This window comes from Epinephelus lanceolatus, chromosome 6 (genome assembly GCF_041903045.1).
Source record: "Epinephelus lanceolatus isolate andai-2023 chromosome 6, ASM4190304v1, whole genome shotgun sequence".
Classification (NCBI taxonomy): Eukaryota; Metazoa; Chordata; class Actinopteri; order Perciformes; family Serranidae; genus Epinephelus; species Epinephelus lanceolatus.
This window is the reverse complement of record NC_135739.1, coordinates 4,486,253-4,503,805: the sequence shown is the minus strand read 5'-3', so window position 1 is coordinate 4,503,805 and position 17,553 is coordinate 4,486,253. Positions and strand designations below refer to the sequence as shown.

The following is a 17,553-nucleotide window of genomic DNA, read 5'->3' as shown; positions in this document are numbered from 1 at the left end:
ATAAAATGTTCTGCCTTCTATCCCAACTATTAAACCGTCTCCACACAACATCAGGCAGGAGCTATCAGTTGCAGATAGATGACCCACAGCGCTATTACCCTGCTGACTGCTGCACACTGCTGATACATTATAAATGACGTGATGAGAATGTTTATGAGGTGAGTGTAGTGCATAACGGGAGGTTCACTCACAGTGTAAGGTCCTCAGCCTCCTGCCTCATGATGCTGACTCGGCTCTTCTTGGGCAGGACGGGCGAGTTCTGGTCACTGATCTTCTGATAGAACAACATGTAGGCGTTCCAGTACCTCCTCCGCACGTCGGGGTACGGGTTGGCTGCACGCACACAAATCAAAGTTTAAGTGTGTGTATGAGAAAACAGCACGTGCAGTGGTTGAGTTTCACTTATTTTTAATGTCCCCCTTAACTCAAAGATGTTTGACCTTCACTGCGCAGAGTTTAAAAATAAGAGGCTGTTTTCTCATTCATCTTCTCAAGGAGAAAGTTCCTCTGTGCAGACTTTAATCTCAGTTTAACACATGTACCTGCGAGATGATTTTGTGACATCACAACAAGTGTGTAATTTTTTACTGGGTAACTGAACTTCTAATGAAAAAAACATAGACACAAATAACTGTTCAAAGCATTGTATCATTATGTCTTAAAACATGTCGAAATTGGATCTTTATGTTAAGCGCTCAAATGCACCTTGCTTCATAGACGTCAGTTGGTACATGTCACTTACATTGGTCGTAAACTTTGGGACGGTACTCTCCACCAAAGCACTCGTACTCCAAAGTCTCATCGTTCATATCAAACTCCTCCACCATGTTGTCGTTAAACTTGTACCAACGTCCACGAGCGCTGCCACTGAGAGATAAGGACGAACAAAGATGGAGGGAGGGCAGAGGGGCACAAAGAAAATGTCAGATTAGATTCAGAGGGACAACAATTTTTGACTCAAGAACTGTGAACTCACACTGAATAATAAATAAACAATGTTCTGATTTGTTGCAGACGGGTAAAAACAGGGTCTTTTCTCCCACCAGATTTACATTCCTGCTTGACAGAATAGTTTAGAGGGACACACTGGACTACAGCATACAGCACACCTGGTGAACATGCTGCCTGTCTCGCTTAAACTAAACTCAGCTGAGAGGAGATTTAAATCAGATCTCAAGATATGGTTTTCAAATCATTTTTAGTTACATGAATACCAGATGTTTTACTCTCTATGGTTTTTTTTTTTAAGTTTAATGTCATTCTTGCTTGACACTTTCATATTCAAGCTGCCATCTTATACTGCAACAGAGGAACACAATAAAGACATCTATCCATCTACCTACCTACCCACCTACCCATCCATCCGTCCATCCATCCATCCACCTACCTATCATCTACCTACCTACCTACCCACCTACCCATCCATCCGTCCATCCGTCCATCCGTCCATCCATCCTACCCACCTACCTATCCATCTACCTACCTACCTACCCACCCACCTACCCATCCATCCGTCCATCCATCCATCCATCCTACCTACCTACCTACCCACCTACCTATCCACCTACCTATCATCTACCTACCTACCCACCTACCCACCTACCCATCCATCCGTCCATCCATCCATCCATCCATCCATCCATCCTACCTACCTACCCATCCATCCATCCTACCTACCTACCTACCCATCCATCCATCCATCCATCCATCCACCTACCTACCCACCTATCCATCTACCTACCTACCTACCTACCCACCCATCCATCCACCCACCCACCTACCTACCTACCTACCTACCTATCCATCCACCCACCCACCTACCCACCTACCTACCTACCTACCTACCTATCCATCTACCTACCTACCTATCCATCCACCCACCCACCCACCTACCTACCTACCTATCTATGAGGCTGAGGTGTCCACCTCTACACAGAGCTGTGGCGATTAAGTGATTAGTTTTCAACTATTAAATTAATCACCTACTAATATGATAATCGATTAATCAGTTGGAGTAATTTTTTTAAAGAAAATAAGTCAAAATTTTCTGATTCCAGCTTCTTAAATGTGATTATTATCTGGACAAAAAAGACATTTAACAATAGGGCTGCAACGATTAGTCGACTAATCGGTGACTAATCGACTATTAAAATAATCAGTGACTATTTTAGTAGTCGACTAATTGGTTTGAGTCATTTTTCATAGAAAAGTACTATGAAAGTACCCCAAAATACTCTTATTGCAGCTTCTTATGTTCAAATATTGGCAGATTTACACACTCTCCTGTGACGGTGAACTAAAACCCTTTGGCGTGTGTACAAAACAAGACATTAGATGATATAATTTTGGGGTTTGGGTGAGACACACCGACATTTTCCAACATTTTAACACTTTTTCGATAAAATGATTAGTTGACCAATCGAAGAAATAATTGACAGATTAGTCGACAAAGAAAAGAATCGTTAGTTGCAGCCCTGTTTGACAACGCTTTGGGAAACACTGATATTTTTTACAATTTTATAGACCAAAAAAAAAAAAAACTGATTAATTGAGAAAATAATTAACAGATTAATCAATAATGAAAATACTCATTAGTTGCAGCCCTGCATTTCTGGAAAGAGATCACCATCCTGAGAACAAACTTTATGGTCGTCTTAAGCGAGGATAGGAACAAACGAGTGAGCAAGCATAGGGTGCCAAATATTAGCTCCTGTGGTCTCTTTATGTTCCACTTCTCCAGTGAGCAATCCTGCCTTCCAGAGCCAGACATCTGGAGATGCTTACAAACTAAACCAGGACAGCCCACACAAAGTCTGATGCTGCATTCATGTGCCCCAAGGAGGTCCTGGAAAACTAAAGCAACAGATTACCATGCTCCACTAATCACTGGTTATGTGATTCTTATGTAAAGAGGGAAAAGGAGCTGGAAAATACAGTCGGGGAACTTTGCAGCATGTAGCTTTGACAAGCAAATGAAAACAAAAATGCTTCTGAGTTTCAGAGAATATTAAACCCTTTAAATGAGGGAGGGGTGGAGGAGCTCATGACGACAGTGCCTCTTACCGTCTATCTTTAATGAAGGAGTAGTAGTGACCGGCATGTGCCTGACCACTGTGGACGACGACTCCCACCAGTTCATAGTTCTCTGAGATGGTGACTTTCTTCCTGGGTGACCCTCCTGAGGTCCCGTCGCCTCGGCCCTCGCTGCCCTCTACGCTGCAGTCTTGACGAGCCATTCCAGAGACGGTGTAAGGCTCCATGTTCAACACCCAGGGGAACTGTGCACCAGCAAGACAGAATTCATATAGATCATATTCATGGGATTTGGGTGTTCCAACAAAACCAAACTGTGTATCCTAGTAATGGGTGATGCTTCATACCCTGATCTGTTCATCATATTTGATGGAGCGTCCGCTTTCCCAGTCGAAGCCGAAGCGCATGAGGTGAATACACAGAACGCTGGGCAGGGATTTGATGCATGTCCTCTTCACAGTGGTTCTCTGTGCAGATGAACAAAGTGTGAGCACCCATGATGTCGGTGTTGTAGAATAAAAGCATGCAGAGCACTATACACACCTTCTCCTTGCATTTCTCACAGTAGTAGGCGTTGCTGCCCTCCAGCACCTCTCCTCTGACAAACTGGTCCAATGAGATCTCTAAGCTTTGACATGATGTCACTCCGAGGTTCAGCGCCATGAATGTTTCTTCACGCTCGTACCTGTAATATGAAAAGTCACACATCAGCTGTGGTGTGTCAAAATGAAACAGAAGTGTTGCAGTTTGAGGAAAAAAAACTTGCTTACCGGTGAGGACAGTCTTTACAAATCTTCTGGTCGGAGAAGATTCCCTGAAACGTGTTTTTGAAGATTTGTTCTCGACCCATTTTCTGTTGAAGAGCAGTCTCATTGTTAATAATGTTATAATAACCGACTAGATATTATAAGCACTTAATGCTTTTTTAAAAATGTGTGTGGTGCACGTGAGGTTTACTTTGAGATGTTCATCAAGCTGATCCACCAGGCTGGTGAAGAACTCATAGGCATCCTGCTGCTCTCTGACATACAACTCCTTGTTCCACATCTTGAAGATCTGCAACAGACATGACACATTTTCACGTGGATGAAAGTGGATATTTTTGTGATTAGTATACATGATATCTGATTGATTATATTGGTGAGAGTGAGAGAAATACGAATGTTATAGCTGAGAAAGTTTGTGAATGTGTTGTGTAGACCAGTGGTTCCCAACTGGTGCAGCCACGGGGTCCAAATTTCTCCTTAGTCATTAGTTCGAGGTCCCACAGTTTAAAACACGAGTGTCATACTTGTGTTTGGCCATGTCGCTGAGCTAGTTTTCTGTCTCTGTCAAGTAGCTCTCGGGTAGTCTCACTCTACAGCAGGAAACAGCACTTCAAACATTTTCTGTACTTAGTTTCCTCAAACTCACTTATATCTTATTAAAAACGATGGATGATTTCTTTGTTCACAGTGTTCTTACTTTGAATCTAAAAAGTTAAAGTACTTTCATTGTCGTTACTTCTCCTTATCTGAGATATGTAATCCTCCTACCAGTGGGACATTGCTAGAACACCTCTGATGGGAGGCGCCAAGGAGGATCCTGATCAGATGCCCGAACCACCTCAACTGACCTCTTTCTAGACGAAGGAGCAGCGGCTCTACTCCAAGCTCCCTCCGGATGTCCGAGCTCCTCACCCTATCTCTAAGGCTGAGCCCAGACACCCTACAGAGGAAACTGATTTTGGCCGCTTGTGTCTGTGATCTCATTCTTTCGATCACTACCCAGAGCTCATGACCATAGGTGAGGGTTGGGGCGTAGATGGACCAGTAAAGTGAAAGCTTTGCCTTCCAGCTCAGCTCCCTCGTCATCATGACAGTCTGGCGCAGCGCCCGCATCACTGCAGAACCTGCACCAAACCGCTGATCCATTTTATGCTCCATTCTACCCTCACTCATGAACAAGACCCCCGGATACTCGAACTCCCTCACTTGAGGCAGTAACTCTCTCCAAACCAGAGAGATTATAGCCCCTTTTACACTGCCAGATTTTCTGCAAAGCATTTAGACACACAGAGCCGGATTGGCGAGTTGATCCGAGGTGCCCAATTTTCCGCCTTGTAGGGTAGACATATTGCCGGAACCTTTTTGGTTTAAAAAGAACGAAGGGCTGTTGAAGACTTGTGGGAGGAGCTGTTGATGATGCCGCACGTGCAACCCACTGGCAGTAGATAAACAGGAAACAGTTGATAGCAGGAATGAGCGAGCAGCTAGTAGCAAGAGGGAAACGCAAACCTGACAGACACTGTAAAGATGAGCAACTGGGGAGACAAGGAATTGCGCACCCTCCTTGTCCTCGCAAACGAAGAGGCCATTAACCGTCAGATGACGGGGACGGTGAAGAACGGGCCGACTTACGAGAGAATCGCCGAAAGACTGACCAGCCGTGGCTTCCCTCCCACGTCACTGTTTATGTCACACGCTGAGCTACACGTTTTGTTACTTGCTCACGCCCCCATTGCCCCGAAAAAGTAGGCAGGCGGCATTTTGCTACACTCCCCGATTTTGTTTTTATACTGCCAATGCTGAAAAAAGACTGATTGGGCTTTCCTGCAAATTTGCACAACTCCTGTCTAAAAAGGGCTCATGATATGTTATCCTTGTCACACAGGTGACGAGGTATGGCCATAATCAGATATGGATTATCACTGCTTTTTGGTTCACTTCCTACATTTGGGTCCTATTGCGTTCTCACCCAAAGTGAACCAAACTCTAGTACACTTGGAGGCAAAGAGAACGTGAGACCTACCAGAGTTCAAATAATTCACAACACCCCAAACCAACTGGATGAAATGCTCCATGGTTTGATTATAAAGGAACAGCTCAAGTGTGACAGCACCCCTTAGTGTGGCAGTTCAGCATCCAGACAGCCTGGGGAAAGGAGCTATTTTTGAGTCTGGTGGTGTTGGACTGGATGCTGCGCAGCCTTCTGCCAGAAGGTAGGGAGTCCAACAGTCTTGTTCATAATGAAGTTAAAAGGTTGAGTACAGTCAGAGTACAATAAAGTCTGTGTTACCTTCCAGAAGTTCTCGGGTATGTAGTACTGCAGCTTGCTCTCCATCAGGTGGCCAAACAAAGACTGGACCTGGTAGAAGACGCTCTCTTCTGGCTGATCTGTGTCGTCCTCGATGGACAGGAAAGCCTTCAAACAAACACACAGACTCACTGATACTGGGTTCACTGTGTGAACAGTGGCAGCACAAAGAGCAGATGCCCTCTGGTGAATTCAGGAGTTAGACAGCACATGGAAAACACGTTTACCTCTGGCAGGCCTGGCTGCATGTAGAGCTGCTGAAACACAGCATTCATGTAACACGTGGCTCCGCCGTTCTTCAACCCAACAAAACCTGAGACTGACCGGCTCTCTACAGGGGGCAGATACTGAAAAAGAAACAGCGTTTGATTCACAGTTAAACTATTATCAAACCATATCTTACTACAAATATTAAATATTATTTCAATCTGTGTCTTACATCAAACTCCTTGCAGAGGGAAGGATCAGACTGGTGGTGCATGGACATGAGCTCTCTTGTGATGAGGCGGAGGTTTGGGAGAGAGCTGTCTGCCAGCATCACCAGCACCTCATAGGCTGCCAGCCTGCTGCTGGCTGTGCTGCACCTGAACAGACCGTGACAAAGGATTAACGTCAAGGTTCAGAATGTCTTTTTAAATGATTTTACAGGACAAAAATAAAATGTAACTAATCATGTACAGGATTAACATGTCGTACTTGGGGTGGAAGTCATGACTGGGCGCTGGGGAGGGCGTGGGGTTTGAACTGTTGATGATGATGCGTGAGGCTCGAAACAAGAAGTCATCCAACAACTGCTGGATCAAAGACGGACCTGGAGAAAAGAGTTCTCACATTACATGTTACAGTTCTCCACTTCATAACCCTCCAACATGTGTTTAATGAGCGCAGATGTGGATGTGTGTATCCTTGTGTGTGCGCTCACCGAGATGCTCCTTCTCATTGCCACAGAGTGAGAGCAAGGTCTTGATGAGTCGGAGGTGTCCTGCCAAGAGGATGTTGTCCGCCTCGCTGGTCTCCATCTCAGAGCTCCAACTAGGCTCAAAGTTGTCAAGCCACGAGATCTCGTCCTCCAGCATGGTGGCCGCACTCACTTTTAACACTTCCATCTCTGACGCTGGAGGAGGTAGAGAGAAGGGCAAGAATACAATGTGATAGAAAGAAAGAGTTTTGATGACACCCTGACCTTTAAAGGCTAAAACAGGAGGCAACAACCTCTTAATTTAATCAATTCTTACATCTGGGACAAGACTTCATGTCTAGGTATTGATAAAAGAGGCTAAAAAGGGAAGTGATCGGCTTACTGGTGAGGTCATCCAGAAGCTGACATCTTAAGTCAAAGTACTCCGTGCATTGGGACAGTAACCTGAGAAGAAAAGCAATTTTCGACACAAGACCTCCTCCAAAGTCTTCAGTGTGTATATCTTGAGTGTTTCTTGCTTAAGTACCTCTGGTTGACGCCTCTCATGATGGATGTCGGGCTCCATAATGGCAGCTGAGCAGTGAGAATGACCGAGAGGAGAAACAAGTTGGGTTTCTGGACATCAGCAAAGGCTGAAGTGTCAGACTGGCTCAGAGTGTAGAGCTGATCACAAGCTACACGGCGGATCTGATGGAAAAAAGACAGAGACCGCACTTGTAAACACACACTGCATTGTTAGGGATATATTTCTTGTGTGTGCAGTCTATTAAACAAAAAGAGGGTGTTGTTTACCTCTCCGCTGGGAGATCCCAGCAGAATATCAATGATGAAATCATTGACGGAGGGAAGGTTGTAAAAAGAAGCTGGAGAGAGAAACCAACCACAGGATTTAGTTTCACTGTAGAAGTCTGACAAAAACAGCAACCTTCACACTAAAGGTAATGTATAAACTACTGTAACACTGTAGTGTGTCTTACACAGCTGTTGACAGCGTAACTGCAGACAGGTGACCAGCAGTGACAGAGCCTCGCGGGCAATGATGGCATCTTTGATAGAGACACTCTGCTGTCTGACACATATCCCTGCATGCAACGCTGTTGGTGTGGTCTCGCCCTCACTGCTGGAGCTGCAGTTACTTCCTGCAAACAAACACAAGACATATGTTTTACTTTCCTTTCTTTAGCTTTTGTTTGAAGCACCGGAAATGCTTTGACCATGAGCTGTTGGCAACAATCATTACAAAATGCCTATCAGGAATGAAGTTGTGCAGGATGATGACCACACCTACTGACTGTGACACCACAACAAGCTTTCTGCTTATGTTTAAAGCACCCTTTTGAGATCAAGAACAGTAAAAGAACAATAGAAATTAAATTGTGTTTTCTGTGTCACCTGTACTGCTGACTCTGGTGCGGACTCCCTGTGGCAGAAGGGTGCTATGGGTCTCTCTGATTGGCTGCGGGCTGCCAACCAGATCTAATCGGCCTGCTGCAGCTGCCCACGTCAGACGCATGAAACAGGCCACGGTGGAGGTGAAGTCACCAACCTCCATGGTCTAGAAAAGAGACAGAGCGAACAAATATTTAAGATCAATCTGGGTCATGAATCAAAGGTGGATTTGTCATCGAAACTGCTCGATACTGAAACTGAAAGTGTACTTTACCTGAATAGCTACACGAGCAGCCGGTATGATCTCCTCGACTCTTATGGAGGAGCGCTCAGACAGAGACATCTGTCTGTAGGAGGACTTCTCTGGAGTTCCGCAAAGAGACAGCTGTCGCCCGGTCCGTCCAGCGTTACGAAACGGACGAGATGACAGTGCATCGCCATCCCTGATTACATCATCGTCCAGCGCTGCAGGCATACTTTGGCCAACAAGAAGAAACCTGAAAACACAGCCGGTTGAGTATGAAGTCTAACTTTGTATGTGTCACAGATTATCACCCCCTGTGTGTGTGTTTGGGAGACAATATGCACCTGGCCAACTGAAGGCAGATTGAGTAAACTCCTTGTCTGGTCTCATAGTCCACCTCTGATGGGATGGAATCTCTCTGCATCACATTCACCACCAGACTGAGAGGAAACAGAGAAATACTCCTGTTAGCACTAAAAATAAAAAAGTGGCATATGTGTGCCAGTAGAGAAGCACCAGACAGTGACAGCACGTGTCTTTATCAGGTCTGTTCTACTCTGTTACCTGAGGCCTCCTGCTTTAAGGAAGTTTTCACAGAAGGACTTGCTGCTGGTTTTGGCCATCTCATCATCCGATGTGGGCATGAGCTTTGAACTCAAAACCTGACAGACAGAAAAGAGGGAGGAAAACAGATGTTAATGTCACTAATCTTCATTTAAAGTTTAAAAGCAGGTATTCTGCATTGGAAAATGATGTACTGCATTTCATGGTGTGTATACCTCCAGGTTGTATAACACTCTGAAAGTGGACATGCCCGGGGCCGAGGATCTGAAGAGGGACTCCAAGATGGATGCAGCACTGGGCTGGTGCTGCTGCTTGGAGACCATAGATGGAGAACGAGAGCCTGTACCCTGGAAGAGTGTTTTCTACAAAGAAGAGACAGAAAGACGGGAGTAAGAATGTGTAACACCGAAATAAAGGATACAGCCTCACTACAATGAAGCTGCTTACACCAAATACATCAAATAACAAAAGAAAGGCAAAGAACTGAGAGCCACAGCCACGACAGGTGCCACTTGATCAGAATGTATCACAGACCATTACCTGGTGGCTCCAGACGCTGGATTCTTTGGGAACAAAGTTGTCAAGCGCATCCTGCACTTCAGGATCTGTTGGAATCAGCAACAGCAGCTTCCTCACACGAAGAGTGATCCTGGAGATTACAATATGCTGACTGATTAATATACTGTTTGTCAGCAAGGTGTATGTAATTTAGGCTTCGTTCAGACCGATGTCAAAAGTGTCCCAAGTGTTTTTGTTTTTTTTGCTCATGTGACTGTGTGAACTCAAATCACAAATTGAGGTCCTGAATCAGATACAGATCTGACACCTCAGTTTGAACAGTTGTATCAGAATCCATGCAACTTATATGTCACTCTAGATCTACATTCTGCTCTGGCAGTAGTCACTCTGTGAATACAAATGTGTAAAAGCAAACCAATGTAATTAAAAGCAACCTCTGAAATCCTGAGATTTGGATGAAATCTGTTTCAGTGAAACCATTTACATCACAACTCCACCACTCCTGGCTCCGACTCTGCGTCCACACACACATACACACACCTCTGTGAGCTCCACTAAGAGCCATAATTAAAAATTTGTCTCTCTTTCTGTTCATCCTCGTTATCATCCGCTCACAAATTAGCTGGCTTCCACTGCATATCAACGTACTAATTAAACCGCACACGCTGACTTTCGTGGCCTCAATTTTTACTTTTTACTCCAACTGTACTTTTTACTGCTTATGACAAAAAACTTGAAAACTTCAAGTTGCATGTGACGGCTTTTTGTCATGTTTCTTTTGCACATCCGGGCCAGTTCAGAAGCATGAATGGTTTATGGGATACTTCGCTGATTTTCAATCACCTCTGAACCATAATAATGTGGGTATAAATGAGCTGTGGTAAACTTCCCTCCATCTAACCAGTGCCTAGATCTCCTTGCTCCTCTCCTGGCTCTTGGGCTGTTGCTCCAACTACAGGCTGTACTTTCACATTTTCAAGATTCTGTTAATCTTAGAGTGCCCATTTCACATGCAAAATGTTTTCAGAAACATATTTTAGTCGCTGTTTAGCTGTAATAGTGAGAGTTTGTGACAAGGAAGTGGGCGCCGTCCTGCAAAGTGAAAATGGAGGCTAAAAAAACTGGGATCACTTGATAAAACGAAGCAGCAATGATCAAATATAAACAAAGATTCTGTTATTGCATTGCCTATTTATTGCCTTGAATATTTTCAGAGAAACATATTCCAGCTTAACATTTAACTGTAATTTGAGACAATTTAATACCAGCTGGACGAGTTTGCATTCCATCACCCACCTGCGGGAGCGTTCATTGGTGCGGTGTGGCATAGTAAATTCTGGTAGTTGTAGGTTTTCTACCTCTCGAGCAATCCCGAATGCCACAACCCTTTTTCTCTGGTCATATAGCACTAAATTTAAAAGTATTTGCTGCACACACAGCTCAGTTTTATGAAAATCTGATATAGATCGGTATAAAAAAACAGTCAAACAAAAAAATGCACATGTGAGTAATAGATCTTAATTGAGCTTGAAGGCTTGCAGTGTGAATGCATCCTTAGATTTGGACTTTCTTACCTGGTTTCATCGAGGTTAGCCAGCTGGTAAAGCATCTCAAACACATTACACACCAAAGCCATCACCACACCGGGCAGGGACTTCTCCTGGAGACAGAAAACATGAGCACAGTGTGTCAGAACCGATGTAAGTCAAAGTGTGACCACAGTTTTTTTAGTAAAGCCACATCTGAGCTGGTACCTGCTCCAAGGCGTAGGCAGAGTTGAAGACAGCAGAGCTGGAGCTGCTGGAGGCAGAGGCCGAGGACTCAGAGCTGCCGGAGGGAGTGCCGGTGCCTGAGCTCTTCACAGTCAGGCTCTGCTCATCACTGAAGCCAAGCTGGGTCAACAGCTTCTGGTCCCGATTCATGGTCAACTAACACATGGTGGAGGAGCAGTGAAGGGACGCAGTGAGAGACAAACAGGAATTGAGGTTGTTCCAGATTGTGTTTCCCCTGCCGCACAATAGATGCAGCAAAACAACCCACCACCCAACAGGAGGTGGAACCCTGCCTACAAGGATTTACTGTGCATTGATTTGTAGTTTGTAACGTGTACTGGCTTCAGGGGAAACACGTGATCGGGAGAGGAGTAAAATACCTTGATGAGGGAATGACAGGTGCAACTGTACTTTCAAAGCAAAAGAGGAACAGAGTCCCCGTCACTTACAGAGTCATTAACACTTACCACGCTGTCATGGGCAAAGATCTGGACATTATCCACTGGACAGCTCAAGTGCTCCGATATCTTCCACCGGATACTTCCTATTGTCTCATTACTGTGGGTCTGCAGAACACACACACAAACACACACACACACATACACAGAGCAGGGTTATTTCCTCTGTAGATGTAACTCGACACGATAAAGGTGTGTTAAACGAAACTGAAGACACGTCCACTCAAATATGTTTCCTTTTTAAAAGAGCATTTTTTCTCTGTACACACGAGCATTTTAGCAACGTTTCAGAAAACGTCTCGGTCCATACTAACATGCATGAAAACACATATCACATGACCATGCACATACTGATGTTAACAGGAAGCAGATTGTCTACTTAGCGGTTGGTTGCTTCGTTACAGAAAATACCATGGAAATGGAGAAAAGTAAGACCATAGAGTTTTTTTTGTTTTTTTTTGCATGGACCAACGTGGTGGAGGTGCTACTGACAAGTAACACATGAGTACAAGGTGGTCAAGGTGGCAGAAAATAGAATGGAACGGAAGTCATTGCTACACAAATACGGCAACATGTCAGTGCTGCCAGGAGCCCATCCAGACTAAAACACAACCCCGGAGTTTTCAAACTTTCAAACTCAATAGTAGTGCTGTACAAGCCAGGACGCACTCTGAGGTCCTGGGGCAGCAGTGTTTTGTCTGTTCCAGAGGTGTTTTAAAACAAAAACATATTAGTGTGGATGTAGCCTAAAGCCCCTTTTACACTGCCAGATTTACTGTGAATGTTGGGCCGTTTTGCCGGCAAGCTGCGAGCGTTTAGACACACAGAGCCGGATTTGCGAGTTGAACCAAGGTGCCCAATTTTCCGCCTCGTAGGGTAGACATATTGGTGGAACCTTTTTGGTTTAAACAGACCGAGGCGCCTTCTGCAGCGGGAGGGGTTGTTGAAGACTTGTGGGAGGAGCTGTTGATGACGCCGCACGTGCGACCCACTGGCGGTGGATAAACAGGAAACAGTTGATAGCAGGAATTAGCGAGCAGCTAGTAGCAAGAGGGAAACACAAACCTGACAGACACTGTAAAGATGAGCAACTGGGGAGACAAGGAATTGCGTGCCCTCCTTGTCCTCGCAAACGAAGAGGCCATTAACCGTCAGATGACGGGGACGGTGAAGGACGGGCCGACTTACGAGAGAATTGACCAGCCGCGGCTTCCCTCCCACGTCACTGTTTACGTCACACGCTGAGCTACACGTTTTGTTAATTGCTCACGCTCCTCATTGCCCCGAAAAAGGCGCATTCTGTATGAGCAAAGTAGGTAGGCGGCATTTTGCTGCACTCCCCGATTTTGTTTTTATACTGCCAATGCTGAAAGAAGACTGATTGGGCCTTCCTGCAAATTTGCACAATTCCTATCTAAACAGGGCTTAAGAAGAGTCTTACCTCTAAGGTGAAAGTGTCTTTGGTTGACTCGTAGGTGATGTGAAGAGTGATAGGGTGTCCATTGAACGAGGCCCCGTGAGGTAGAATAGTGCGAGGAACTGAGTACATATCCTACACAGAAACACAGACACACACACACACACAGACACACACACACACACACACAAATTAAACAATGCTACATCTTAAAAACGCAAAAAAATCTCATCAATCCTCGTTTCAAGGATCCATCTTCTTATGGATTGTGTTAAAACTATCATTGTGTCTTATATATTACTGACATTTACTGTTAACATGATAAAACCTTACAGTAAAGGAGGCGGGGCTTACCTCTATAGTGATGACGTAGCGTTCAGCCAGTAGCAGCAGTCTTTCGATTATCACCAGCTTAGTGGACCTAGAGAGGAACATCAACAGAAGAGTTTCAACAAGACTGAAACAAGTGTTTTATTTGTGTGTGTTCTACAGTCGTCAAGAATGAATTGAGTCTCTGTGACGACGAGAAACATTTAAACAAAAGAAAAAATATGTTTTAATAGGTTTAGTAACTATGCTCTTACCCAAACCCCCCTCTGTACCTGGATGGTGATTGTACAGATGTGGCCACAGTTGGCATGGCAGTGGCCGTCAGCATCTTGGTTGCCCTAGTAACAGCATGTGTCAAAGTAGGCCCACCCAGGGCCGAGCTGGCTGCCTGAGAAACACAGAAACAGAAATAGGCTTTCAGGTGATGATGTCTGTGAAACGGCACAATCACTCCGAACAGTAAAACGTTCCACTACTCACCTCCAGTCGCTTGTAACAATCAGCAATGAACTTCTTGTGCAAAGACACAGAATCCTGGAAGGAAGCAAGAGTTAATATCACAGGTGGCTTCAAGCTTCAGAAAGGGACAGAACAAACCAACTCACATATCTTAACACTGGAAACAAAAAGATTCCTGTGAATCTCTTGATTCAAAGCAAAATGATGGCCTTAAACAAGATGGCAGCATCTTAAAGGGACCTCTTCTGCTCATTTTCTGGTCCATACTTGTATTTTGGGTTTCTGCTAGAGCATGTTTACATGCTGTAATGTTCAAAAAGCACATTATTTTTCTCATACTGTCTGTGCTGGAACACCTGTATTCAAACTCTGTCTGAGAGGCTCCATTTAGCGCGTGTCTCTTTAAGCCCCCCACCCAAAAAAAAGCCCAGTCTGCTGCAATTGGCCAGATTTCCTGGGTCTTCAGCATCTCAGTGTCTCTGCACTGCCATAACAACCGGAGGAATGATTGTGACGGAGTATAGCAGCACTTTCTACTGTGAACAGTAAAAGCTTCTAAACCAAAATCTTCACAAATGAAATTTTCAGTGAGGAATATGATCCAAAATTGAGGAGAAATTAACAACATCAACCTTCAGGATTACAGGTTTCCCTGACGTTAGCACGTAGCTACATGTAGCAGTGCATGTCAGGACAGGAGGGGAGAGAGACAGGGAATGACATGCAGCTAAAACCTGGTATACACTGTGCGATTTTGGTGTTTCGCACAGTGAGAGAAGTTCAAGGATGACTGTTGACATGGTCTTGCAATCAAAGACAGCCTGGGATAAAATTCTGACTTAAATTTGGGATGACCACCCCACCGTGTGACTGCTGTTGCAATAAAAAATGCAGCATGAAATAACTCACTGATCAGCACGACAATGCCGTATGCTAGTAGATGCTAATAAATACTTTGAGCTCCCGTTGCAAAATTGGCATGCAAGGGCTGGATTCATGTTTGTCTTCATTTTTCTCTTACCACTCAGCTCTACCTGGACGCCTCACAGTTTTACGTAAGTGTACCTAATTATTTAAAACGTAAGCCATGTTTAATATGAACATGAGACATTGCAACAAAAAAAATAATAGCTCCCATTTAAGTTACAATGTAGTTTACAGATAGTGAGACACACATGAGGGGACAGCTGGAGGAGGCATGTGTGCACACTCATATATTTACCTTCTTCATTTTAGGATTGAGGTTGGTGTAGCTATATGTGATAATTAGCAGGATTGCTTCATTGGCTATCTCTTCATCGGGGGTTTCCATGGCGATGCGCCAGATAAAGTCCATCCCTGCCAGGTCAAGTCGCTCCACACACTGAAATCAGACCATGTGATACGTTAAATATAAATGGTAACTCAGATGTGTTTTATCTCCAAACATATTGTTTAGTGTTCGTCAGCTCAAAATCAGCAGGTACAAAAAAACAAAACATTGAATGCAGAGAAAAACGAGTGAGAACTGACCAGCTGAGTTCCCTGGCGCTTGAGGCGATGGTCACACAGATTAACGTTCTCAAAGAACGTCTTAAACAGATTGAAACCTGGGAGACAAATAAAACACGTTAACTGCTGTATCACAGGCGTGTTAATCAACTAATCCTAAAAGGCTGTGGTGTTGTCAGTGCTGCATCTCCGTGCAGTCTCTCACCATTCATTGTGATCTCATAGGGCTCCAGTTTTAGGATCTTCTCCTTGAAGAGCTGTTGCTGAACATCACTCTCAAGGTCATGTTGTCCTTTGGTGAACCACTCAAAACACATCTGCACACATTAAAACATACCATGTGTAAGGTGGGTGAACTGAATCTTGGATACATGCCTTGTGTGTTCCTCAGAGGGTAACAAAGTTAACAAAGAGCAGCTGTTGATTAGATGCTACTTTTAGTTAGTCACAATGTCAACGTGTTCACTCAACTATGAAAAGACCTGACTCCACAGTGAGGCAGAGAAAGGATGCTCAGGGTCAGTGCATCCAATTATATCAGCCAAATCAACTAAATGACACACAGACTAGACCCAGGCTAGACGTCTGATCTGTGCTCAGTCTGCCTCTGACTGCTCTATCTTACGTGTAACTACATGTGTTTTTGATTGAGAGATCTTTGACCGAAACGTACAGCAAACACTCAAAACAGCAGGAAACAAGTTAATAAATGAAGGAGCAGCACAGAGTCGAGCAAAGATGTAGAACGGTTAAAGCATCAACAAGGTTATGAAACTGTCTCAATTTAATACTGACGTCTCCACGTGACCTACATACGCAAACACGAACAACAGCGAGTACTATTTCTGTATAGTTATTATTGTTAAGGCCTGTCCCCTGGTCTGATTCCTCACCAAATCATACAAAATAATTTACAGCCGAAGACCGTAAGAGCCTCTCTTTATATGAGAGTGCTGAGTATTACATTAGCCAGTCAACAGGGTGCAGGAAGAGAGTTGTCTTCAGATCATTTCACTTATTTTGCGGGCTTTTTCTGTCTTTTGTTAAAGAGCAGCTGAAGATAGATGGGATAGAAGGGAGATCGAAAACATGCAGCAAAGCGGTACGGGTCGGACTTGAACCCAGGCACCAGGGCATCCGAGATACTGTTAATATTAACGTTAAGTTTTGTGGCTGATACTGGGGCAGGATGAGCAAAGAGAAAATGAAAAAATGATAAAGCACGGGTGAAAACACGAGTCAACTCTGGTCACTCATTCAACAGATGGGGAGAACTGCAGGATTTGAAAGGATTCAAAAAATTGTCCCACTTCCTCCGAGGTAGGTATGTAATACGTCTATTTTATTTATGAAATACACTGCGAGGTGAGGTTTATACATCTACCTCTTTTAAAAAAGGAAAAAACAGTATTCAAACTACTTTGCATCTTTCTTTCACTCACTTCCAAAACAAATCAAGAGCCAGATAAAGATCTTTACAACATGAGGCGGAGGTGCTCATGGAAATACTACCGCTTTTGTCCACAGGGGCCGCCAAAATCAACACAAAATAAAAGTTCTTTGTAGTTGCTTTTGTTAAAACTAAGACTCACTTGTTCGCTCTTTGTTTTGGAGAGTGATGTTCAATAAGCTTGACTTATTTAGATAAACATTTTTTGGGCAAAAGGTTGAAGGCTCATGTTAGGAGGTAGAAAATAAACACTTTTGCGTACTTACACATTGTTTCTGAGACAATGTCATGATCCTGGTTCTAAAACCAAGACATGATCCTGTAAAATGTGCCAATTTTTTTTTTCATTTTCTTTTTATTTTAATGTATGTTTGTGCACTTAAATACTGTCTTAAAATACTTAAAATAAAGAGGAGTGTGGAGTGAATGGCTA

At 44.0% G+C, this 17,553-nt stretch overlaps 1 protein-coding gene across 4 annotated transcripts in view; it reads right to left on the bottom strand.

The window, feature by feature from the left end:
* usp24 (ubiquitin specific peptidase 24) overlaps positions 1–17,553 on the bottom strand; it is a 46,114-nt gene that overhangs the window by 9,590 nt on the left and 18,971 nt on the right. For 2 of the 4 annotated variants that reach the window (XM_033621446.2, XM_033621448.2), the window contains 32 exons: positions 15,876–15,987; positions 15,692–15,768; positions 15,402–15,542; positions 14,201–14,254; positions 13,975–14,108; positions 13,745–13,811; positions 13,415–13,525; positions 11,983–12,081; positions 11,498–11,671; positions 11,318–11,403; positions 9,765–9,873; positions 9,440–9,586; positions 9,225–9,322; positions 9,005–9,100; positions 8,691–8,913; positions 8,420–8,582; positions 8,005–8,166; positions 7,820–7,890; positions 7,554–7,714; positions 7,410–7,471; positions 7,031–7,222; positions 6,805–6,919; positions 6,548–6,692; positions 6,336–6,455; positions 6,091–6,216; positions 3,991–4,089; positions 3,804–3,886; positions 3,577–3,718; positions 3,381–3,500; positions 3,064–3,278; positions 743–867; positions 192–333 (listed from right to left, as the gene is read on the bottom strand). In XM_033621446.2, the coding sequence (XP_033477337.1) occupies positions 192–333; positions 743–867; positions 3,064–3,278; positions 3,381–3,500; positions 3,577–3,718; positions 3,804–3,886; positions 3,991–4,089; positions 6,091–6,216; positions 6,336–6,455; positions 6,548–6,692; positions 6,805–6,919; positions 7,031–7,222; positions 7,410–7,471; positions 7,554–7,714; positions 7,820–7,890; positions 8,005–8,166; positions 8,420–8,582; positions 8,691–8,913; positions 9,005–9,100; positions 9,225–9,322; positions 9,440–9,586; positions 9,765–9,873; positions 11,318–11,403; positions 11,498–11,671; positions 11,983–12,081; positions 13,415–13,525; positions 13,745–13,811; positions 13,975–14,108; positions 14,201–14,254; positions 15,402–15,542; positions 15,692–15,768; positions 15,876–15,987 (3,971 nt within the window). The remainder of the gene's footprint in view (positions 1–191; positions 334–742; positions 868–3,063; positions 3,279–3,380; positions 3,501–3,576; positions 3,719–3,803; positions 3,887–3,990; positions 4,090–6,090; positions 6,217–6,335; positions 6,456–6,547; positions 6,693–6,804; positions 6,920–7,030; positions 7,223–7,409; positions 7,472–7,553; positions 7,715–7,819; positions 7,891–8,004; positions 8,167–8,419; positions 8,583–8,690; positions 8,914–9,004; positions 9,101–9,224; positions 9,323–9,439; positions 9,587–9,764; positions 9,874–11,317; positions 11,404–11,497; positions 11,672–11,982; positions 12,082–13,414; positions 13,526–13,744; positions 13,812–13,974; positions 14,109–14,200; positions 14,255–15,401; positions 15,543–15,691; positions 15,769–15,875; positions 15,988–17,553) is intronic. The other 2 variants (XM_033621447.2, XM_078168490.1) reach the window with 1 other exon arrangement.